Source organism: Sus scrofa, chromosome 16 (assembly GCF_054392235.1).
Source record: "Sus scrofa isolate SSC_HxYL_T2T_F1_AM1 chromosome 16, Sscrofa_HxYL_maternal_Yorkshire_Landrace_v2.0, whole genome shotgun sequence".
Lineage (NCBI taxonomy): Eukaryota > Metazoa > Chordata > Mammalia > Artiodactyla > Suidae > Sus > Sus scrofa.
Window position 1 is genome coordinate 64,300,427 of NC_139398.1, and position 24,885 is coordinate 64,325,311.

Below are 24,885 nucleotides of genomic sequence, written 5' to 3' on the forward strand. Positions count from 1 at the left end.
CTTCTTCGGGCATTCCAGGACAGCCCATGCCTGTTCAACAATGCCCTAGCTAAGGAATGAAATGAACTAAAATTAGAGACAGGGGTGTTATTACAACATGTAGATGAACTCCTTGGCTGCAGCCCCTCACAGGAAGCTTCAGACCAAAATACTGTACAGGTCCTCAATTTCCAGGGCTCCAGGGGATGTAAAGTATTCCCCATGGAAAGCCTCAATTTCCTTCCAGAGTCACTTACTTGGGACATGTTCTAAGCCCAGGGAAGTGTGCCCTCAGGACCCAATGTAAGGAAGCAATCATCCATTTACAACACCACATACAAAGAAACAGCTCAGAACCTTTTTAGGAATGGTTGGGTTTAGTCTCACGGCAAAATCATCATATGAGGCCTTAAAGGGGTCAGACAGAGAACTTCTAGATTGGCCAGGGAACTTACAAAGAGCATTCAGTCAGTTTAAGACAATGCCCCAGGGAGTTCCCATTGTGGCACAGTGGAAACAAATCCAACTAGCATCCGTGAGGATGTGGGTTTGATCCTTAGCCCCGCTCAGTGGATGGCAGAATCCGGCGTTGCCGTGAGCTGTGGTGTAGGTCACAGACCAGGCTCGGATCCTGCGTTGCTGTGGTGTAGGTCAGCAGCTGTAGCTCCAATGCCACCCCTAGCCTAGAAACTTCCGTATGCCATGGGTGTGGCCCTAAAAAGCAAAAAAAAAAAAAAAAAAAAAAAAAAAAAAAGGCCCCAGCCCTGGGAATCCCAGATCTTAATAAGCCTGTTACTCTATTTACCCCAGAAAAACAGGGAATAGCCCTAGGAGTTCCCATCCCAAAAGTAGGGCCAACTCTACGCCCTGTGACATATCTCTCAAAGCAACTGGACTCAGTGGCCTTGGGATGGCCAGACTGTCCAAGAGCTGTAGCAGTTAGAGCGCGGCTAGTTGACGAGGCCACAAAACTCACCATGAGTCAACCCCCGGAAGTATTGACTCCATACCAGGTACAAGGAGCATTAGAAATTAAAGGACATCGGTGGCTGACTGGAGGCTGCTCACAAAATACCAGGCCCTCCTAGACGCTCCTGAAGCAATTCTTAAAGCATGCCAGAGCTTAAATCCAGCCACCCTCTTGCCAACAGAAAGCCCTGAGGAATTGTCTCATTCTTGCACTGAGACCATCGAACAGGTATATTCTAGCAGACCTGACCTCAGGGACCAGCTCCTTGATGTTGTCTGGTTTACTGATGGAAGTAGTTCTATACAGGATGGCATCCGGAAAGCAGGGTACACACCACAGTAGATTTGCATGAGATCATAGAGGCTGATGCCCTGCCTGCCCAGACCTCAGCACAAAAAGCTGAGCTTAGAACCCTAACTCGAGCTCTAAGGCTAGGAAAAGACAAGAGGATCAACATCTATATGGATTCCAAGTGTACATTTTTGGTGTCATATGTATATGCTGCTATTTGGAAATACAGGGGACTCCTGACCACACAGGGCTCCCCAATCCAGCACTGCCAGGAAATTTTAGAACTCCTAGAAGCGGTGCAAGACCCTGAAGGGGTGGCAGTTATTCACTGTAAGGGGCATCAGAAGGGGAATTCAGACCCAGGAAAAGGAAGTCATCTAGCTGACAAGACAGCTAAAGGTGCAGCTCTTCAACCCCTTCAACTGAGGCTGCCCTTACTTCCCCACGTGCCAGCCCCCAGCCTGCTTTCGCCACTCCAGTAAACAAACACGAGGGGCAAGTGGGCTAGAGCCAGGGGATATCAAAAGGGCCCTGATGGATGGTAGATTAAGGAACAAACAGTAATGCTGCCCCAAGCATTACAAGGGAAAATTTTAAAAATCACTCCCGACTCTTCTCATCTGGGGTGGGATGCTTTGACTAGCCTTGTGGGAAAAGTTTTTTCTGGTTTAGGCCTTCCTCAGACTATCTTAGAAATGACAAATGCCTATAACATATGCTACCATAACAATCCAGGGGTAAAACTTAGGCCCCTACCCCTCCACTAGCCCATTCAAAGAAGAAGAACTTACCAGGAGAAGACTGGCAAATAGATTTTACTGGGGGGCTAACTCCCCAGGGATATAAATACCTCCTAGTTTTCACTGACACTTTCATGGGGTAGGTGGAAGCCTTTCCAAGGAGGACCAAGAGAGCTCAGGAAGTAGTCAAGGCTTTATTAAAAGAAATAATTCCTTGGTTCAGACTTCCGAGGTCTTTGCAAAGTGATAACGGTCCCTCTTTTGTGGCTAAAATAACACAACAAATCTCTACTGCCCTAGGCATGTGCTGTCATCTCCATGCTGCATGGAGGCCTCCATCATGGGGAAAAGTAGAAAGGGCAGATCAAACTTTAAACAGAACCCTGGCTAAGCTTTGCCAAGAGACATCAGAACCTCTGACAAAACTTTACCCATGCCCTCCTGAGAACCAGGGTGGCACCTAAATCAGGGATAAAGGTCAGCCCCGTTGACATGACTTATGGGAGGCCTTTCTTATCCTCTGGTATTCTAGCAGACTCTGAAACTAGTGAGCTTATTAAGTACCTAATTAATCTGGAAAGGTCCTAAAGGTGATTTTAGAATATGGAAATCGGGTTTTGCTGGCCCCCAGCCAGGAAAAAGGCCCTATTCAGGTTCAGCTGGGAGATTCTGTGCTTCTAAAAACATGGAGGGAAGGGTCCCTCTCTGATCAATTACTGCCCAAGTCTAAGGGGTCCTACCAAGTCCTTCTCAGCACTCCTACTGTAGATCACTAGTTGGGTGCACCTTTCTAGAATTAAACCTACCTCTCCCCCTGAGTCTTCACAGGACAAGGAGGACCTTGGGTAGCCAAGAGGAGTCCAGGTGGACGAGTGAGCCTTTTCAGGACCCGAAGCTTTCATTCATAAAGGACAAAGAAATGTCACAGATCCAAGGCTGAGTACCTATAGCCACTATTTTCCTTTTTACTTTCCAATACCCTAGTCCACCCACAGAATAGCTAATTTGCTCTGGTGGATTTGGTTCCTTATTATTCTCCCCGCTTCCCTCTCGCTGCTGCAGTCTTTCATGAGTGCCACTACAGCCTGGCACCTATACCCCAGAAGGAACTCCTCTGTCCATGCTGGGTGTGTTAGGACCTGTCCCAAACCTGAAAAGACACCCCCAGAGTCTCTAACCTTTTTCTTTTCTGCTTCCAAAACATGTTCCTATCCCTGCTCTTACTGGTTCTTGTCTTATCTATCCAATCTCTTTGGTCCCAAGACTTAACATGGAAAGATAATCTAATAGTTAGTAACTCCTATATTATTCCTAAAGGGGAAATAAATCTCTCTTGCTGCTGGGTTTGCCATCCCCGGCCCAACACCCCGGGAGACGAAAGTACCACCCCCAAAGCCTACCCAGTCACTGGCAATGCTCTATTCTCAGCCTTTAACCAATCTTCTTTTAATTACTCTAGGCAAAATTTTTCTTTGTTACATGGAAAAGGCCACCTCCCCTCTGTTATCATATTATACATCCCTATTCAAGGGCTATATATACCACCAAGACTTCCCCAATCTGCAATCAAACCCTAGGATGCACCCCTTGTCACAATACTCACAAGGGAAATATGGACACCTTTTCAGCCCTCGAGGCTCTGTCTAACAGAAACCTAAGCTTGCCCCTAGCCATCTTTCAGCCTATAAATTGGAGTGATATAGTGGGCCAGTCTATTTACACTCCATCCTGAGCCCTTAACAACACACATGTATGTTATGACCGTTCAGAAACTACTGCCAACAGAACTTCTTGTGCCACCTGTTACATCGGACATCCCCTTAGCATGTCCCTCCTGAATACAGACACCCTCCTCCAGGACACGCCAAACCAGGGACCAAGTCCAAAATGCAGATGGGACCCCTCAGCAACTATCTCCCACTTCCCAGAGCTTTTCTCCAGCTGTATAACCAAATCACACTGTCTTACTAGCACTGCCTGGATTATCATGGCTATGTCTGACCTCAGACAACTACCTGACAATGACCAAAGCAACTGCTCTCTGACATCTAGATAACACACTTCATTATGGCGCCTGCACTCTGGGAACTGTGGCTCCAGCACAAATAACTGTCCTCAATGAAATTCATGTGAGACAAAAAAGAGCCATGGAGTTCCTGTTGTGGCTTGGTGGTAGCAAACCCGACTGGTATCCATGAGGACTCAGGTTCAATCCCCAACCTTGCTCAGTGGGTTAAAGGTGTTGCCCTGAGCTGTGGTGTGGGTCACAGATAAGGCTTGGATCTCACACTATTGTGTGTTGCCCTGAGCTGTGGTGTGGGTCACAGATAAGGCTTGGATCTCACACTATTGTGGCTGTGGCATAGGCTGGCGGCTGCAGTTCCCATTTGACCCCTGGCCTGGGAACTTCCCTATGCCGCACCAGCAACCCTAAAAAAAAAGAGCCTTTGGTCTGGTTCTGGCAGGGAATTATGGGGACTATAGCTGCAGCTGCCCCTGGGGAGGATTTGCTTATCACGAGGCAACCTTGAGGGAATCTAACCTCCTCCATGGATAGTGCACTAAAGAAAACCATGGACATTCTCAAAAACCTTACAAAAATCCCTAGATTCCCTGGCAGGGGTAGCCTGTGATAATCACCGAGTCCTAGACTGTGGGACTTCAAGGACTCTTTGAGGAAACAGAACTCAAAGCCTCTGGCCAAGACAAGAATTACCAGACCCTTATCATCGCCCCACCAGTCTCACTATAATGCTCCCCCCACCGTGAGCAACCTGGCCGACTCCTTCCTACCCCTACTAGGAAAGGTATGTGGCCCACTCCTCACCCTGCCCCAATAGAGGGCTTATATGCCCAACCAACCCCTCTTTCCCCAACCAATCAGCAGATATATCATAATACCTCTCCTCCCCTTGGGCTATAAAAACAGACATGACCACACATCCAGGGTCAGTGCTCCCTGATTGTCCCGCTGGGCTAGCCATGTTCCTTATCTCAATAAACTCTTCTTTCTCTTCGCCTTGCTATGAGTCTGGAAAATTCTTTTTCCAACTTGCACACATGGACCATAACATAGACCACCTGCTAGCAAGCCATGGAGGGGTTTGTGCTCTCATAAATAAAACATCATGCACATATACTAATGCCACGAGAAAAGTAAAAGTAAACATTATTATATAAACAGGCTTCCTGGCTTCACAGGTATAATCAGGGGAAACAAGAATGGACTGAGACTGTTAGGGGTGGTTCCCAGGATATACCAGGCTCCTCCCATTATATTTCTCATCTTTCTCTTTGGTCCTTGTACGTTTAACTGCCTACTGAAATTTCTATTCTCTAGAATACAACTCCAGCTTCAAATGATGCTATGACAGATTTTGACCCATCCCACCCAAAGATGGGGACCAACAATACCCACTGAACAGGGGTGCTGCCTCCTTTTACTCCATACTCTCCACCTCTGCCACTGTAAACAACTCCAAGACCTCTATCTCTGACAGACAGCAAGGAGATCTGGACCCACAGGTAGGGACAATGCCCATGCTCAGTTTGAAGCAGATATAGAAGATGGACTGTTGGCTCATTTTCCTCTTAAAAGATTTTAAGGGTCTAGACTCCTTGAGGGGGGAAACATTACAATAGGTAGATAGCTATGTATGAGTAGAGAAAGGGGTACGGGGGCCAGGTGGCAGGAAACCATGTATCATGCAAACAGCAGGGTCCATAGACAGACAAAGAAAAGCAGGAATCTCTGGACTGACAGGAAACAAAACTTTCTGGGGTGATAAATGCACTGGAGGCAAAGGAAGGTGGAAAAGGGTGCAGATCTCCAGCATCCAAATGTAACCTGTTGCTCATTATGCCCCCACTACAATAAAACCAGCCATGCACATAAGAATTATCCATCATGCACTGATGCTATGACACTTCCAATCAAAGCTAAATAAGGACAATCCCTCCTCCCTTTGGGAAGGTGGAGCTGGAATGAAAATCAGGGAATATGACTCCCCAAACACCAAATCCTCTCCTTCCCAGTGAATAACCTGCTCATTCATTTGAATGCCCCCTTAACTAGCATGCCAAAGAAACACAGGGAAGCTGCTCATCTCTCTGCCTTCCTCTCTTTAAGAGGTGTGCTTTTCACTTAAATAAATCTTCACCTTACTTTCTCAAATTTCCATCACGGTTTTTTTTTTGTTTTTTTTTTTTGGTCTTTTTGTCTTTTTCAGGGCCGTGCCCTCAGCATATAGAGGTTTCCAGGCTAGGGGTCTAATCCGAGCTACAGCTGCCGGCCTATGCCACAGCCACAGCCACGCCAGATCTGAGCTGCATCTGCAAACTACACCACAGCTCACAGCAATACCGGATCCTTAACCCACTGAGCGAGGCCGGGGATCGAACCCACAACCTCATGATTCCCAGTCAGACTCGTTTCTGCTGGGCCATGACAGGAACTCCTCCACCTCATTTTTGAACTTCTTCTGTGACGAGGCAAGAACCTTCCTTTCTAGAACAGTATGTCTTTGGTTATTATTGAGCAGAGATATTATCCAAATCCAGTTCTTTCACATCCAAGCCAAGGACTTCCTGGCAGATGTCTAGTTTTGTTCAAGATCACAGATTTCAGATTCTGGCACTTAGGGTAGCAAGGCCTTTTCTTCAGTCACCATAGTCATCTAATTAAAGTAGTAATCTTTAACCCTTTTTTCTTATGTACCCCCCAAACAATTTTGAAACATTACATAATTACTTCTTAAACTGATATCTAAAATTTTAAGCATAAATTTTCTTCTTTTTTTTTTTTTTTTTGGCTTTTTTGGGCTGCACCTACAGTACACGGAGGTTCCCAGGATAGGGGTCTAATCCGAGCTACAGCTGCTGGCCTATACCACAGCCACAGCAACGCCAGATCCAAGCTGTGCCTGTGACCTACACCACAGCTCACGGCAACACCAGATCCTTTAACCCACAGAGTGAGGCCAGGGATGCAACCTGCAACCTCATGGTTCCTAGTTGGATTTGTTTCCACTGCACCACTATGGGAACTCCCTTAAGCATAAATTTAAATAGTTGAAAAGAATATAATTTTCAGGGTATTGACATTTAAAAATTTTTCCATTACTCTACTCAATGAAATTTGAATAACAATTTTATAACATTATCCTTTAAAGATATACATGGACAAGCTTTTTTCTAATAGGAGGAAATTTTGTTATCATTCCTTTTTCTCCCCAAACTCATATTTCCACTCCATTTTCCCCAGATAATTTTATCCAAATATATTTTATGCTTGAAAGTCTTTTGCTGATCATCCTATCATACTTTTGTTTGTTGTGTTGTAATTTGTATTTCCTGTGATCATAGGTTCAAAATATTAGCAAAAACATCCTTCTGGATTTACTTATCATTATTATTATACTCCATTATTAAATATAAACATAGAACACTATTAGAACTACCCACATCTGCGGCATATGGAAGTTAGGGGCTAGGGACTGAACCTGTACCACAACAGTGACCCAAGCCACTACACTGACAATGCTGGATCCTTAACCAGCGGTGCCACAAGAGAACTCCTACAACTACATCTTTTTAACCAACAAAAAATTTAAAAAATAGTTTGTATATTCGTGCATTAATTTCACCTGCTAGAATGAGAAAGTGTTCAGTGTCAAATTTCTTTTTAGGTCTTATTTTTAGAGATGTTAGTACTAAGAAGACTTGTTCACAGAAGAATGAACACTGTCTCATAGCAATGTTATGCAACTTTTTAAGAATCTTTCCAAGTTATTATGTCAAATATTACACAGTGATCTGAAAGCAAAATTATTTAAAATTATCACTAAAACTCAATTCAATCCTCCTTCAATTTTTTTGAGAGCAAAGCATTGGAAACCACCTGACCAATATAGACACTGGAGAAATTCACTATCTCAATTTCTGGGAAACATATCAAAAAGTCTTTACCAGAATTTTTTTTTTTTTTTTTGTATTTTCAGGGCTGCATCTGCAGCACATGGACGTTCTCAGGCTAGGGGTGGAATCGGAGCTGCAGCTGCCAGTCTATTCCACAGCCACGGCAACACCAGATCTGACCCTTATCTGCGACCTACACCACAACTCACAGCAACACTGGATCCTTAACCCACTGAGCGAGTCCTGGGATTGAACCTGTGTCCTCATGAATACTAGTTGGGTTTGTTACTGCTGAGCCATGATGGCAACTCCAAGAATTTACTAAATGGGTAATAATTATAGCATTCTTAATATTAAATTATTAAATAAATATTTATTACTTATTAATTAATTAATACAGACCATCTACCAAAATTCTTTTGTGTTCACCAAATTCAACTTCCCTTGCAGCTTCTTAGGGCCACATGATTAGGCACTGACCAGTGAATAGTGAGCAGGAATAATGTGCTTCTGAGTAAGCTGGTGAGCTTCCCCTCTGCCCCAGCAACACTGGAAACCATGAATTTCAGATGGCAAAACTCTAAGTTGGAGGGCCAGCTGACTCCATTAGCTCTTGTATGGACAGCAGATGTATATAAAGCCACTATGTTTCCAGGGTGTGGAAACGTTGTAATGTGTCAGCTAGACTAAGCTGAACTACATTTCCCTGAATTCTGTTCCTCTATGATTCTGATCAGGGTGAGCCACAAGAGAGACTTGTGTGGGCATTGGAGAGTGGAAGTGAAACTGTAGTCATTTAGTGGCCCATATACACTGTCGCTGATCTGCCTGCTCACTCACCTCGGGGGTGTGAGGAATGGCTGTGTCTACCATCACTTCCTCTTCCCCTGGAGGCTCCTTCAACTTTTCTGATTCCTGGGCCAAGTGGGTGTGTTCAGCTCTGTAACAAAGGGCTCCAGCCTTTGCAGGACATCCACCAAGGTCAGGGGCAACAGGAACTGACACAGGTTGTGTCTGTCCTCATGGACTCCAGTTTGGCTGATGCCTGCTCTTCCCCACCTTATATCCATCTTCCCTTCCTGACTGCCTGCCCTATGGACTTTAAGATCCAGCATCAACTGCAAAGACAACAACCTTACAGAGACTGCTTAAATAGATTTGACAATTATGAGGTCAACTCTTTTGTTTAAAAAAAAAAAAAAAAAAAGCCGTTTAAGAACACTCTTACCGGTTCTGCTTCTCTGGCTGAATTCTGACTGATACATGAGTTAATCTGCTATGAATTCAACTTTTCTTTACTCTTTCATTTGGTGGTATCTTACGTAAACTGATAAATTTAAAAAAAGGGTTGAGAAGATACAAATATTAATTTCAATACACATGCCAGTACATTGTTGTGGCTGTGGTGTAGGCCGGCAGCTGCAGCTCTGATTCCACCCCTACCATGCTGTGGGCGTGGCCATAAAAAGCAAAAAAGAAAAAAAGAAAAGAAAAAAAAAAGAAAAAATACACATGCCAATAAATTAATTGAGGAAATGTTTTTCCTTATGTATTTTAAATGCATTTTCCTAGAAATTGTGAAACTAAAGATTTACCTCATCTAACACTTATTATTGGCACTATCAAAACAGCCAAGTAAGACTCTCAGAAAAGTCTACCTTTCTCAGTTCATAAATATGCTCACATGTATTTCGTAACTGCCTTCCCACCCCCCTGACCCTGGATTCTATAGATGGATGGATAAGGCATGAAACCTTGTCAAAGGGGGCTGCCACCTTCAATACTTTTTTTTTTTTTTAAGGCCTCACCTGCGGTACATGGACATTCCCAGGCTAGGGGTCTAATGGGAGCTGTAGCCATTGGCCTATGCCACAGCCACAGCAATGCTGGATCCTTAAGCCACTGAGAGAGGCCAGGGACTGAACCTGCAACCTCATGGTTCCTAGTCGGATTCGTTAACCACTGAGCCATGATGAGAACTCCTTCAATACTTCTTAACAACATTCTCTTTCCTTTGGTTTCACAAGATTCTCCCTCAAGAGACTTTCATTCTCTGATGTTAGTTGGGAATGAGTCAACATTTCACTGCACTATCCTCTTCTAAAACAATCTGAATTCAGAAAACTCAGCACAGGTCAAAACATACTATTTTAAAATGCTGCTCTTTACCTTCAAAAGTATTCATAAAAAAGGGAAAGACACAAAGCTCTATCAAGGGTTTACAGGGCCTAGATTAAAAGAGAACTGCGTTCAGTATTTTGAACGAGCTCTTTTTTGGGGCGGGTACCTTTATTAGTTGTCTATTGCTGTGTAAAAAAAAAAAAACCTCAAAATTTGTCAGGTTAAAATGACAATTGTTTATTATCTCACACAGTCTCTGTGGGTCAGGGATCCAAGAGTAGCTTGGATGGGTGATCCTGGCTCAGGATCTCTCATGAGGTTAAGAACTGAATGGGGCTACTGTCATCTGAAGGACTGACTGGGGCAGGATGGCTCACTCATAGGCCTGGAAAGTTAGTGCTGATTGTTGGCAGGTGGCCTCAGTTCCTCACCACATGGACATCCCATAGGGCTGCTCAAGTGTCATCATGACACGGCAGCTTGCTTCCTCCAGAGCGAGTAACCCGAGGGAGAGAGCAAAGAGGAACCCACAAGTCTATGATCCAGTCTTGGAGGTCACATACTCTCACATCTGCCACTCTCTCTTTTGAGAAAATTTAAATATTAACTGGTAACAGGTATTAAGTACTAAGGGGTAAAGACAAGTCTAAAGGATACAGAAATAATCGTTACAGGGAATAGCCACTACGTATAGGGTGAGGCTGAATACTCAAGGAAGGACAATTTTGAAAGAGCCTTCTCACCTCCACTGTTAGCTTGGATTCAGACTTCACTAGAAAGAGGACAGTTATGGCCTGTTGGATGGTGAAGTGTGTGTGCGCTGAGAGAGGGATAACAGTTCTGCAGACTATTTGCTGCCGTGTGCCACCACAAGGGCAAGAAGGAAAAGAAAATATTCTGGAATGAGGAAAAGAAGACTCTTCATTTGGCTGCTTCCCTCTAGGTCTCTGTATTGACAGCAGTCAACACTGTGCCAGCTGGCAGGGGAGAAATACTTACAGGGCCCTACTCCAGTATTTCAAAGAATGGAAAAGAAGGGTGGATTTGGAACTGAGAGGCTATAAATTGATAGTAGGCACACATATGCTCTGCTGCAGAAAATCAATGTATGTGATTATAAAATGCTGACCTAGAACCCACTGGGGGTGTTACATTATATATATAGTATGTGCATCATACAGCCTTTGTACAATCGCAACAGTTCTGAATTCTGAGCATATCTGGACTTCAGGTTTTTGGTTCAGGGATTGTAGACCTGTACCAGCTTTCTTTTTTGTTAGCTATCTGTGTAGAGCTATCTGAAAAATAGAGGGAACATATGCCTCAAGGTCTTCTGCCTTTATAGATGACCAAATCTAATCACCAGCTGGCATCAAGCTTGAGTCAATAAAAATACCTGAGCACCTGAGATCTTGTTTGAGACAAGGAGAGAACAAAGTGATAAGCCTGCCTCTTCAACAGCTTGGGAACAACTTCTGTCCTATATAATAACTTTTTCATCTCACTGAGCTCCTGGAGTTTGACCCAATAATATTAGTATTTTCTCCTCTTAAGGTGGGATATGGTTTTAATAAAAGGACAGAAACCTTGAGTTATCTCCATTACAGTCCCATTGCCAAGGGTTGCAAGCTCAAATATCTATATGGATTCAGCATACAAGTTAAATGAGTAAAGACAACAGGGAGCTGTGGTAACAGTGGCAATCTATAGCGTACATGCTTTGAACAAAGAAGGTAATTGCTACTTAACTTCTGCATATTTTTGCCATGCAGATCTGATAGTCGAATAGTCTAACTTTCCAAGAGAAGTTAGAAATTCAGATTTTAAAATGTGAAACTATCAAATTTTGAAACAATAAAAAAGACAGTGCAGGATAAACAGACACATGGAGGGGTTCATATTCAGCTGTGACTCCTATCCTAATCTCAGCTGCTAGGTCCTGTGACAAGTGCTGGCCCTTAAAGGCCCTGATTACTGTTACACTGGGGGCCCCCAATGCACGACGACTCTCTGTATTCACAACCTTGTGTAGACCCTTCCACCCCGACTCTGGGCTTGGCCATATGGCTTGTTTTGGCCAGTGACACACTAACAACTGTGGTGCAACCAGAGGCTTGATAAGTATTTGCTCAACGGGGTTTGTCCTCTTGGAAGTTAGTCACCATGCAGAAGCCTGAACGGTAAAAAGTCAGGTAAAGAGAGAGGCCCTGGAGGATGAGGAAGCTGTTTTGATGAGCTCCCAGCTGACTGCAGTCTCATGAGTAATCTCGGCTTATACTACGTGGGACCAGCTGAGTCCAGTTAACCCACACAATTGCAAAGAATAAGAAAGCACTGTTATTTTAAACTTCTAAGTCTTAGAGGTAGTTTATGATGATGCAATAGGTAGCTGAAATAGAGGTCATTTATTCCAATCCCTTTATTTAACTAATGAATGTCTCAAAGCCTAGAGAGGCAAAGGGGTCTGGTGAAATTCAGACACCATGTTAGGAATAATAGCTTTTTAATTCTGTGTTCTTCCTATTGCTTTTCTTTCAATTCCCTAAGTAGAAAGCATCGGATAAGGGCCATTAAACTTAAAACTGTATTGAACAGAACTTACACTGTGTCCTGCATGCATACAAATTACTGTAGCAATTCGGTGCTTGGAAATGGAAAGACTTAGAGGTCATCTAGTCCCTTCCCTTTACAGGTGCAGAAAATGCAAAACACTTGAGAAAGAGAACAGTAGCCTTTGACATTTGGCAGCTGGCCTGATACAATCAAACAGGCAGTAATGTTACTAGATGATAGCCTGGTCCTCTTAGCTAGGCCTCGTGTTTTCTTGTTGAACCTAATTTCATAGAACATAAATGTTAGACAAAGCCATTCTATGGCCATGATAGACCAATACAAAAGCGAAACCACTCCTAATTAAATCTGAACACAGATCAAACAGGGACATTGTTCAAACCACAAAAAATGACCAAATAGCCCTTATTCTGGTAATGAGGGACTCCTGCTTCTCTACCAATCAGGACTTCAGCCTCGTCTAGTAGTCCTTCCGTCTAGATAACATTTACTGAGATGCCCAATCATAAAATTACCTCCACTTTCTGACAGCATCTTATCCAGGGTAAAGTCCCACTTTCTTAAACCCTCATCCAAATCACCTGACAACTCCTCCTGAGATGCCCCACAGTTCTTCATGGTGTGTGTTCTCTCTCTCTGCAACCAGCAATAAACCCAACCTGTTAATTCTCAGCGGGCCTTTGTCGTCTTTGGTTTGAGGTTACTGACAGACCTGATAAGGTTTATACCGAGCTGGAGGCAGAATTCACTGGGCATCTCCAGCTGTGTTCCTTCTTATGGTTAATGTCTGTCTTCCCCCTACCAGAATTACGCTGCGTGAGAAGAGAAGCCTTGTCTGTAGGGATCAGAGCTGATTCCCAGGGCCTAGGCTAGTGACGAGCAGAGGCTGGAAGTTTAAAAGATACTTTCTAAACGAATGAATAATAGGTTCTCTTTCACCTCTCAGTTCCTCCCAGTACGTGGTGCACAGAGACCACAAAACTCCTCTTTCTCAACTAAATTTCCAAACCCCTCTTGGGACGCCACTCTTGGGACGCCCATGCTCTCAGAGCCTCCTTCTCTGCCCGAGCTCTCTCGCTCGCTGGCCCCCCTCCGACACTTGAGCCCCAAGACCATCCCTTCCTAGAACCCACCTGTCGCCAACACCTCACCCTGCCACAGAGGCCAGACCAACCGTGCCGTTACTTAGGTGTCGAGCGGGCACTGCAGGCACAGACCGCGCATGTGCGGAAATCGGTCGCGCACGCAGGATCGCTGGCAAGTGAAGAGTTGCCTTGGAGTTTCCGTCCGGGTCCGGGGAGCCTCGGGCTGCCAGGAAGTCAGAAGAAACTAGCCGGAAAGAGAACCCGCGCGCAGGGCTTTCTGGGATATGTAGTAGGCGCGCACCTGAAGCCCCACCTTGAGGAAGCCCGTAATTCTTTAGGTCTGCACGTCTCTCATTCGCAGTCCCGTGCTACTTTCGGCTGAGAATTCAGCTTCGGACGGCTAGGAGAGATTGGTCTGGCGGGGTCTTCTCGTTCCCACAACGCTCTGCGGGACCCGCGGCGCCTGCCGGGAGCTGTAGTCCTCGCTCTGCGTACTGCGTTCGCCGAGGGGGAGGGCGGAGCTGCCGGCGGCCCGGGCGGGCTGGCAGCTAGAGTGGGTGCGATAGCCGCCTCCGCCTCTGCCGCCTCCGCCGTCGCCTCCTCCGCCCGGGCCGTTCGCTGCTGCGCGGGGAGAGCGAGGCGGGGCCGCCAGGGCCGCCATGGAGCCCGACTCGGTGATTGAGGACAAGACCATCGAGCTCATGGTGAGTGCGGCCCGCTGGACCGTCCGTTCTTCCGTCCGTCCGGCCCCGGGCGGGCCTGCCCATCTCAACGTCCGGCGCGAGGCCGGCCCTGGCCCTTCCCCGCTGCCTCGGCCCGAACCTGGGCCCTCCGGCCCGGCGCGCTTTACTCCGGATCCCTCGAGATCTCAGGCCGGACCTGGTCCGGCCCCCTCCATGCCCCTCGGTTTTCCTCCCTCCCTCCCTTCTCTCCTGTCTCTGGGCCCATCCCTGGAACGACCCTCGCTCGCTTGTGCTGTGGCCTTAGCTCACACTCGCTCAAGCATCTCCTTCCTCCCTTAGAAGGGGTTTTCTGTTTTTTCTTTTTCTAATTCTCCGGCCAGGCCTGCATCGCTCTTGCAAGCCCCACTCAGGCCGAGTGAGATGGTGATGGGAGGGGGTACAGAGAAGATCGACCTGGGGTCTCGGCCTCTGCGTCCTAGAAGGGGTCTCTCAGCACCCTCTTCTCAAGCCAGGGCTGTGTGGATGCCGGCATAGGCCCTACAGGGGTGGAGGTGGGGAGCTCTCGGGTTTGAGGCTGTGACCGATAAGGGGCCTCTTTCCTGGGCCCCTGTGGTGTCCGGCTTCTCGGACAAAGGGTTTCCTACCCGGCCGAGAGGGATGTTTGGATAGCGAGGCCCCAGGTACTCTGGATTCCATCTCCCAGGAAAGAGACACTGTAACTTCACGTTTTCCAGAGCCGCTCTGGGAAATTGGGGAGGGGGAAGAGGGCTTGTCCTCATCTGCGCCGCCAGTTCTTTCTTCTAGAAAAGGAGTAGGAGAGAATCCTAGGCCCCTGGGAAATCGATCACTCTTCTGTTAGAAACCTTTGGTACCCAGGCCAGACCCTCTGGCCCCACGAATCCCAACCCCCCCTCCGCCTTGGGACTTGGAGCCTAAGGTTTTTAGAAACAGGGCCACGAGAGAGTGGCTAGTAGAAACGAAGAACTTGCTCTTTGGTGGATGACTTGGTGGAAGAAATAAAATATGATAGCTATTACCTGCCAATTGGAATACTAGGGAAATCAAACTGGGCTCTGGAGAGCTGGGAGGGGAAGCTCTTTGCCTCAGCAAATGGACAGGCCCAGGCTTTCTTCCTGTGGAAATCTTGACAGTTTCTTTGTATCTCTTCTAATACAGTAACAACTTCTACTCTAAGGTTGAGAGGAAAGGTGAAAGAATCTACTTAACACAGCAAAACGTTTTCCTAGCCAGATTTTCTCCAGTGTGAAAATGTTTATTGAGTCAGTGATTCCACTGGGTAGGGTCGGTGACATCAGAGCCACTTCCCCCATTTAATGCTATAAATAATAAATGGTGACATTGAAAGTCTGTTGGATAGCTGCATGGTGTCTGTGGATGATGGTATCTGGGGAGTTGAGGTGCATGTTTTAAAAATGGAAGTACAGTAGCATAAATATGGAGGCAGCTTAATATTTGCTGTCCTTTGCATAATTCACTAGACTTCTTCAGCAGTCTTGAAAACTAGAGGGGAAAAAAAGCTCTGGTAGTTTCTGGGGTGTGTGTGTGCGCGCGCGCACTGGTGTGGTTGCTTTCTAAGGGATACTGTCACCATAAGTTTGATTTTCATTTATTAAGTAATTTATTAAGTAATTTTTCCTTTCAGTAAAGTTTATCAAACTTTTGTAATCAAGCCTTTGATAATCTGCAAATTTTGTAAGGGGTTATTTTAGTAAAATATCTTAACTGGAATTGCATATATAGTATATATGCTTACATGTATGTGTAATACATGTATTTACAACAGGAGTGCTTCATATCGAAAATTGTAACTTGGGGGGAGTTCTCGTCGTGGCGCAGTGGTTAACGAATCCGACTAGGAACCATGAGGTTGCGGGTTCGATCCCTGCCCTTGCTCAGTGGATTAAGGATCCGGCGTTGCCGTGAGCTGTGGTGTAGGTCGCAGACACGGCTCGGATCCAGCATTGCTGTGGCTCTGGCGTAGGCTGGCAGCTACAGCTCCAATTAGACCCCTAGCCTGGGAATCTCCCATATGCCGCGGGAGCGGCCCAAGAAATGGCAAAAAGACAAAAAAAAAAAAAAAAGAAAAAGAAAATTGTAACTTGGTACCTCTTTGAAAGTGTTCAGTGCTCCTTCCATTTACATGCCATTAAAACAATAACTAAAATGTCTTTATTTTGAAGAGAATTAGAAATGAATACAGTGTAATCCATTTAGTGTTTTGAGTGGATGTAGAAAAAAAAAAATCTCTGACCTAAATATACTGGTTTCCTATGCTTATAAATTGAAAAAGTTTTGATTTTACATAATTGTGTCTGTGATCTGAAAAGATATTTCAGCTCTTTCAAGGGCTTTACAAACTGGGATTCTTAAGATAGTTTAACAAAAAAATTTAACAGCTATCTAGATCAATTTTAAAATGCCTTTTCATATATGGATTTTGATACTCCCTCAAAGAGCTACCAGTTAAGACTCTTAGGCAATCCTTTTGATGAACATTTGTGTGTTTATTTTAGTGTAGTAGATAGCACAGGTACTTAACAACCACTTTACTGAATCCCGGATCAGATGTAGGAATGATAATGCTTTAAAATCCAATTGCATGTGGCTTTCTGTATTCATTGCATTTTCATTACAGTTTCCAAAACTAGGTTAAGAAAAAAAATTTTTTTACATTGGTTTCAAAATAATATGATGAAAGGAGGGGAAGGGGTTAAACTGGTGGTATTTTGAAAGCCTAAAGCATGAAATATTTTTAGATTTTTATGAGTCAGCTTCAGTATTCAAATATTTGTGATTGTGCGGCCTGTACCAGTTCGGTACTTAATGGTTAACAGGATAACTTTCATTTCATATTCCAGAGTGTGCTATATCAAAGGAAGGAAGCAGACTTCTTGGGTTTTACCAGTTTCTTAACCTTCCTCCCTCTACTTTCTTTGATTATGGTTCTTTCTCCCTTTTTTCCTTGTGCTTTTTTAGTTTACTAGGAAATAAAACTGGTGATAGCAGAATAATTAAATCTTCAAAATATAACCTCCATTGTGACTCCTACCCTGGTCTGCGGCCAGGTCCACAAAAAGCTTCTCCAGCTGACCTCCCTCATAGGGTTCAGTCTTTTTTGTTTGTTTGTTTGTTTGTCTTTTTGTATTTTTCTAGGGCCGCACCCACGGCAAATGGAGGTTCCCAGGCTAGGGGTCTAATCAGAGCTGTAGCCTTCACTAGAAGCCACAGCAATGCGGGATCCGAGCCTCATCTGCGACTTACACCACAGCTCACGGCAATGCCAGATCCCCAAACTACTGGGTGAGGCCAGGGATCGAACCCACAACCTCATGGTTCCTAGTTGGATTCGTTAACCACTGAGCCATGACGGGAACTCCGGATTCAGTCTTTAATATAGACAATAAATTCTGGATCGAGACAACTGAATTTATGCTTGCTGATGGTGAATAATTAACTACCGCATGTCTTTCACGGCCTTATATGGCCCTAACACTGTACCTAGTTTGTGGGACTGTTTTTCAAACTGCCAATTTTGATAAAATTAGCTTTATTTATCCACAAGGTAGAAAAGTAGTAATCCATTTGGAAATACACTAAGAAAAGTTCCCCAGGCTTTGTCTAATGTGCTAGACCTCCCTGGAAAGAAGGAAAACCTTTCGTTGTGTATCACATGATATTTAACACTTGAGTTGGAAATATGAGTTGATGTTCAGGCACATATTACTAGAAAGCACTCACAGAGCTGCTAATGGAAGAGAAAGCTTAGTCCTACCTGTTAGAAGATAGAAGTTGATGTAAAAATTTAGGAAAGATAATCCTGCTTCTGGGGTGGGTGCGTGCGAGCGTACCCCTCCCCCCTCCTTTAGTCAAGCAATGAGCACTTTGTACTCTATTGTTAGCTGCTGAATGGCTCCCCCTCTTTGCTAAGTGACCTTAAGTGAGTCATTTCCCTTCTCTGTTTTCTCTGAGGGGTTATGTTACTAGGTGAACATAGTAAAGGAGGGAAAATACAATTGGACTTTATTAAGAAGGTTTAATAATCACTTCTATTTTTACAGCTATCAGAGCACAGACTGGCCACAAGGCCAAGGAGATGAAGGAAACGAAGTGATTTATTGGAAATAGTTATCTTCTTTTACTTTTTGATCCCCCCCCCCTTCTTGTCATTGGCTTTCTAAGTGGAGTAAGTGGGATTGTCAAGTGACTTTAAGCAGTTGGGTCTTCCTTTGTCACCATCACTTATCTGCATCTGCCTCTGGCCATGTGCTGAGATACCAAATGCAGTTAAATAGACAAAGGTTTAAGTAGGGTCCCAATGAAATAAATTACATATTTTATAGGCCTCACTGACCTGCTTCAGGATACTGTCTCAAATATTTTCAATTTTTACCCAGTTTTGGAGTAGGTTAGATGTCCTTTCAGATTTGACCAGGATAAACATGATATTCCTCAGAAGAGTTGGCTTCTAACTGCTGTACCCGGAAAACTGAGAGCACTGTATCCCCCAGGAGCATCACTGGCGTGTTCCATAGGTTTACGGAATAGCACACATTTCCCTCTGAGCACTACTGTTTGGTCCTATGAATTTTGGAAAAACTTTTCTGCACTGTGAGGTACCTGGAGTCTAGGGAAAGAAAGTGTTTCAAGCACTCCAGTTCCATCCTGCCTTCCAGCTTTTTCTTCCCACATTCCTCACTTACTCTGTACTCCAGCCAAAGCAAGGAGGACTATGGTTCTTCCGATTCTGCTCAGTGTTTCCTTTGTCAGCATGAACATGAAGCCCAGGTAGCAAAGGCTTCTGAAGTTTAATGGAAGGACCTAAGTAAGAGTTGGCTTTCTGGCCAAATTGGTTTTGGGCACATCTCAAGAATCTTCTCTTCCACCTATGCTGATAAAGTCCTATCCCCTAAGAACACAATTTAGATGCCTCCTCTTTTTGATGTCAGTTTGTATTATGGTGGCAGATAGCATTTTGTTTTTATATCTTTAGTACTGCTTACACGATAATCATTGTTAAACGAAATGAATGACTTCTGGCACTTTGTATTTATCTTGTGGCACTTAACATTCTGGGCTTGTATTACAGTTTCCTGTTTGTGTCCCCTATTAAATAATAAACTCCTCACAGTGCCTTATTGTAGTGGGTGTTCAGTAAATGTTGAGTTGAATTTTCCTGTTGATTGTTTACATGTATTATTGCTCTCTGCCTTATATCTTAGCCATCCTCTTTTCTGGAAATTCTTTTCTCTATCACTTATTCTCATAATCATCTGTTCCTAACTCTTATGGGACATATTAGACCTTCCTGTGTATCATAAAAGTTTGATTGTGTCTAAGCTTCCCTTGCAGAGGCCATATCTGATTATCCTTTGAAGGCTTCACTGTGCGACAGATATTGATTAAATTAATGTTAGGTTGGTTTTTTTTTTTCATGCTGTGAAACCATTTGAAGCTTTCCTTTTGATAATCTTCAGGCCAAGGTGGAGATGAACAGAGGAGAAAGACTGCTAAGGGGGGGAGGGGGGTGGTGTGTGGCACACAGACATCCATAGTCCCTGTAACCATTCTTTACAGACTTCTGTGCACATACACGTTGATTTATATACATCTCAGTGCTTGATAGAAGAGTATTCAGGAAACCAAATTCCTTTTATATCTGTCGATGGGAACTCACCAGTCGATGAGTTCTAAGGATCCTGTGGACCTTAGAGAAGCATGATTTAGCGCAAAGGGCATGGGCTCTAGAGTGAAACTCCTGAGTTGTAGCTTTGCTGTCACTTGTTGGCTGTGTCACCTTAAGAAAGTTACCCTTTCTGTGGTATGATTTCATTATGCGTAAAAATAGGAAAATGTAGGTATTGCTCCGAGTGTTGGGAGGATTATGAGAGATGTATGTGAGAGGACCTTGCAGAGGCTTGTCTCTCAGCAACTGCTTGTCATGCTAACTCCCCACAAGTCCAGGGACTGTGTTTTGTAAAACACAATCAAGACAGATGGTGTGAAGAAGGTTTTAATTTTCCCCCTGATTTCTGCATGTATTTAATGGTGAAGCTTTACAGAGGCCTAAAATTCCCTTGCTTTTAGTCATTTAATGAGACATCTTTGGGGGAACTGTTGAAGTAATACAGAATCAGTACTATCTTGGAAATCTGGGAAGTACTGTTACAGTTATTAAGAACTTCCTGTCATGGCCCAGCAGTTAATGACCCTGACTAGTATCCATGAGGACTTGGGTTCAATCCCTGACCTCACTCAGTGGGTTGGGGATCCGGCGTTGCCCCCAAGCTGTGGTGTAAGTCGTAGACAAGGCTTGGATCCCGCATTGCTGTGGTGTAGGCTGGCGGCTAGAGCTCTGGTAGGACCCCTAGCCTGAGAACCTCCATATGCCTCGGGTGCAGTCCCCCACCCCCCCGCCGAAAAACCAAAAAACTACCAATTCGACGTAATACAAACCTGAACCCACTCAACCCTGTTTTAGGTATCCTGGTGGAAAGAGACTGGTGATTGTTCATATTAGCATTGAGCATTGTGATTTATGTTTGATCCATTTAGTTTGCACAAGGACATTAGGATTTTCGAATTTATTCTTCTTTTAGTAAAGCTGGTGGTTTTGACCTTTAACAGAATAAGTGGTGGCTATCATACAAGATTTCCTCCTGGGCTGTATGGTTGTTCACTGAATTAGTTGACAAAGGGGAAAAACCTGTTGGTCAAGAATGTGCTCGTCACCTTCACTTAAGTTTCTGCCTATCGCAACTGCCTAACAGGAAATTTGTCTTTGTAGGCAAATGAGAGACAAACCAGGAAGACCTGACAGTCCAGTCGGTATCTCTAACCTGCATCTTATTGTTGTAACAAAATTCAAAGATTGCAGAGTTCCGTGATGTCAGCAGGAAGCATTTTTAGGAAATTCCCTCTCAGCGTTAGTCAACAAAGACCTTCACCGAATGGAAAGCTGTGAAGTAGAAACAGTGGGATATTAATATGTAAATTGGAAAACATGTCTGTGAGTAGAAGTCTATGTACAATGCACATAGGAAACAAATTCTCTAATGGCAAACCTCTGATCCATGGAAGAAAAAGAAACATCAGGCGAGACCCCTGCTGTTGAGAAAAAGGAACCCGAGTAATTTATTTTTACTTTTTAGAGTAAAATTTGAACATTTAACCAGTTTGGGGAGCTAATAATAAAATATGTTTTGGTTCTGTGAAATGATCGTTTAGGAGACTCAAAGAGAAAGGGGCTGAGGACAAGAAAGACTCAGTCCTTACACGCCTGGTCCAGCACCATTTTTTTTTGGCCATGCCCTTGGCATGCGCAAGTTCCCAGGCCAGGGATGGAACCTGCCATAGTGGTGACAGCACCGGATCCTTAACTGCTAGGCTACCAGGGAACTCCAGGCATCTATTAATCTTTGTTTCTCTAGCATAAGGCCTGCCACCAGTGAGCCATTCAGTAAAGTGTTCATTGGAAGGGAAGAAGGCAAAACTTAACTCACTAATACAAGAAAAAGTCCTGATGATATAGGAGGTTCAGAAATGAGTCCTTTAGTCAAATAGATGTGGTTCTATTTTGCTGTAACTGTTCAGCATTTTGGTTACAGCAGTGCGTTGGTTATACTTTGAAAAGCAGAGTATATTGCTTTGGCATTTAACTGCTAGCCGTGGCCCACTGACTGCTTTTGTCAGAATTGGGTTTCCAGTTTATTCTTAGGTTCTAGAGTAATGTGAAAAGTTTGAGCATTTATTCTTTGCGTGAGATTTTATTTGTGTAGTGCCTTTAAGTTGAGGTATTAAGGTATTTCCACCTCATTGTTATGGAGAGCTGAATCTTACTGATACTTCAGTCAGTCACTTCAGTTGCTTTGCTTATAACATGAAAAATCAGAACATCTTTAGTTTTTACCTGTGGACTCTTAGTGACTAATCTTGGAATTTTAAAATTCTTTGGTTTCAACTGGTTTCGGGATTCCTCGTCACAGATACATCTTTGCTGCTAAACACAAAGTCTCCTTGGGCAACGATATAGTGTGTTTTGGTATTAACATTAATATCGTGGGCCTTAGAATTGCATGGCCTTTTGTTAATACTTTTTGAAAGGCTTTTTAAGTGGCAGGATCGGGGAAGTTAGTCCTTTCAGGGTGGCTCAGGGAGTTCAGTTGTATCTTAGTTCAGCTAGGCTGAAAGACTGTATTTCTGTGCTTCTCCACTGTGATGTCAATTAGCTTAGGGCCTTTGAGAGTAAAGCTTGATTTCTTCTGCCCCAGGAATCATGGTCTTTCTGATCCTTGATCTTAGAGGAGGTCAAAGTGCTCTTTGAAAAGGGCATGGACTCTACCTCCTAGTAGAGGTGGGACTTAGGGCAAGTTATTTTTCTCAGATCTTTTGAGAATTAAGTATGAGTAATGAATGTAAAAGGCCTGGCCCATTAGTAACCCTTCAGTAAAGGTAGGTATTATAATTACTGCAGGAACATTTTGGCAGTAGTGTGGCAATAGAGGAAGTAGCAAATTTATGTGCAGGCAGCTTCACAGTCTTTTGATTCTTAAGTTTTTAATTATGTGATCTTATTGAATGCCTTTTTTTCCTCTCTGGATAATTTGTTTAGAATTTACAATCTGATGGGAGAGTTGCTATGGTAACAAAGAATGTTGATATAATATGGACTGGGCTCATGTATTTAAAGATGTTATCTAGTAAATTGTTTATTAGTGTTCTTTATTGTTTCCCCTAGTTTACCCAGTGACTGGTCATTGTGGGGGACTGACCTTTATTAAGTCAGAAGTTCACTCTTCAAATTATGTCACGTATTTTAAAATGTCTTAAATTTCAGCTGAGGGTTGAAGAGTTGAGTGATGTGCAGATTTGATGTTTTTGTATGTAAGTAGCAAACCGAAAGATTTCTTGTTATGTGCTTAAATAAATATCTTTATTGGGAGACTTTTGAGCCTTCCCATATTTTGGCTGACAAAGTTTCTGTCATAGTAGAGGAGCTGTCTTAGGAAAGAGATAAAGTTCATGGCAGCCGAATGACCTGGGACAATTTATGTGGATAATAGAGAAAGTTCTTAGTTGCTCTCGTTTGGAAATTGCGTGATTATTTGTCATAAATAAATATTAACGTTAGGGATGTTTCCTTCTTCACTATGTAGACTGTCTTATCCTCTCACCACAGAGGTGAGCAGTGCTACTGCAGACCTTTTATTACCAAATAGCCGACTCAGGGGTTGTAACTTTTTTTTCCTGTGCCTCAGATCCACCACTCCATTGACCCTTCCTTCCATTTCTTGGTGGCTGTCCTTTGCCGCTGGTGCCATGGTGGGTGTATGGATTGCTTTCTGTCTTTCAACAGTTACCGAAGTGCATGTTTGGGATTTTGTTGAAGAAAGCTGGATACAGTAAACGGAAAGAATCTTGGAAGCTGCTTGACTGCTGTCTTTTCTCAGACTAGTCTGAAAGGGAATACTTCCCCATTCATTCTGGATTGGTGGATCTGAAGTACAAAATATTGTCCAGGTAAGCAATAACCCTGTATTGTTTTGTTATGTGGAACTCAACTCACTGAGAGAAACTTGAATTTCTTTACTTTTTTCCACTACTAGAGAAAGGGAAAAAAATGTTAGATATTTATGCTTAGTGTTCAGGTTTGAGTGCAGTTTAGTGAAGGTATTTGCTAGTAAAAACTTAGTTTCAGTGTAAGAAGCACAGCTTTTTTCATTAAATAGGCCCAAGTGGTTTGTAGTCATAGCCTAACAGGGAATGTAGTACAGTAAGCAAGGGGATTTTGTTTGGGGAATAGCTTGTAAAATATGGAAAACGAATGATAATTTTGTGGCATTATCTTATAATTTATAGTTGATAACCTGGTCAAAGTAATTTTTTTAGTTAACATGTAAAGTAGTGGTCTTTTATTCTTAGAACCCCTGGAAGGTCTTCTCAGAAAGACTTACTAACTGTAGCTACTGTTTATTGAGCATCTACTAAGTGCCAGGTGCTCTTGTAGGCTCCTTACTCATATTTCTTATATAGATGACACATGCTTTCCATGTATTTTTTTAGATAGTAAAATGAAGCTCATGAGCAACGTAAGTACGGTTTGCCAGGGTCATATGGCTAGTAAATGGCAGCGCCAAGCTTTCAGCTTAAGTCTCTGTGTCCCCAAAGCCCTAGCTCTTTCCATCTGACTACATTTGAAGTTTGTACTTTAACTTTGGGATTGTCTCACTGTCTGTCTCCTGTTAGAACAAGGTACAGTTTTCTACAGTGGGTTCCTACTGGGACAACTCATGATGGATCGTTGTTTGGCATGGTATTTTAATGCTATCTGGTGCTCTCCCTGCTTAGTGAGAGGATTGGAAAGTCTTCAGTCGGTTAATCAAGTGAAACTAAAGGTCATTTTAGGGAGTGTAAGAGAGGTTGTGCATTTAAATGTCAAAATGTGTTTTATACAGGGAAGCATGATTTGGTCTAGTAGCCTTTCAGTTCCTCCTTAGTTTTTATTGGTTGTT

General features: G+C 43.7%; 1 protein-coding gene across 11 annotated transcripts in view; it reads left to right on the plus strand.

Annotated features, from left to right (window-relative positions):
* Positions 1–14,183: 14,183 nt before the first annotated feature.
* The window catches only part of FBXW11 (F-box and WD repeat domain containing 11), a 125,148-nt gene continuing 114,446 nt past the window's right edge, over positions 14,184–24,885 (plus strand). For 6 of the 11 annotated variants that reach the window (XM_085002476.1, XM_021077118.2, XM_021077121.2 and 3 more), the window contains exons 1-2: positions 14,184–14,377; positions 23,730–23,893. Coding sequence is in view for 4 of the 11 variants with exons in the window: in XM_021077115.2 (XP_020932774.1) it covers positions 14,333–14,377 (45 nt within the window). In the remaining 7 variants the exon portion in view is untranslated. The remainder of the gene's footprint in view (positions 14,378–23,729; positions 23,894–24,885) is intronic. The other 5 variants (XM_085002477.1, XM_021077115.2, XM_021077117.2 and 2 more) reach the window with 1 other exon arrangement.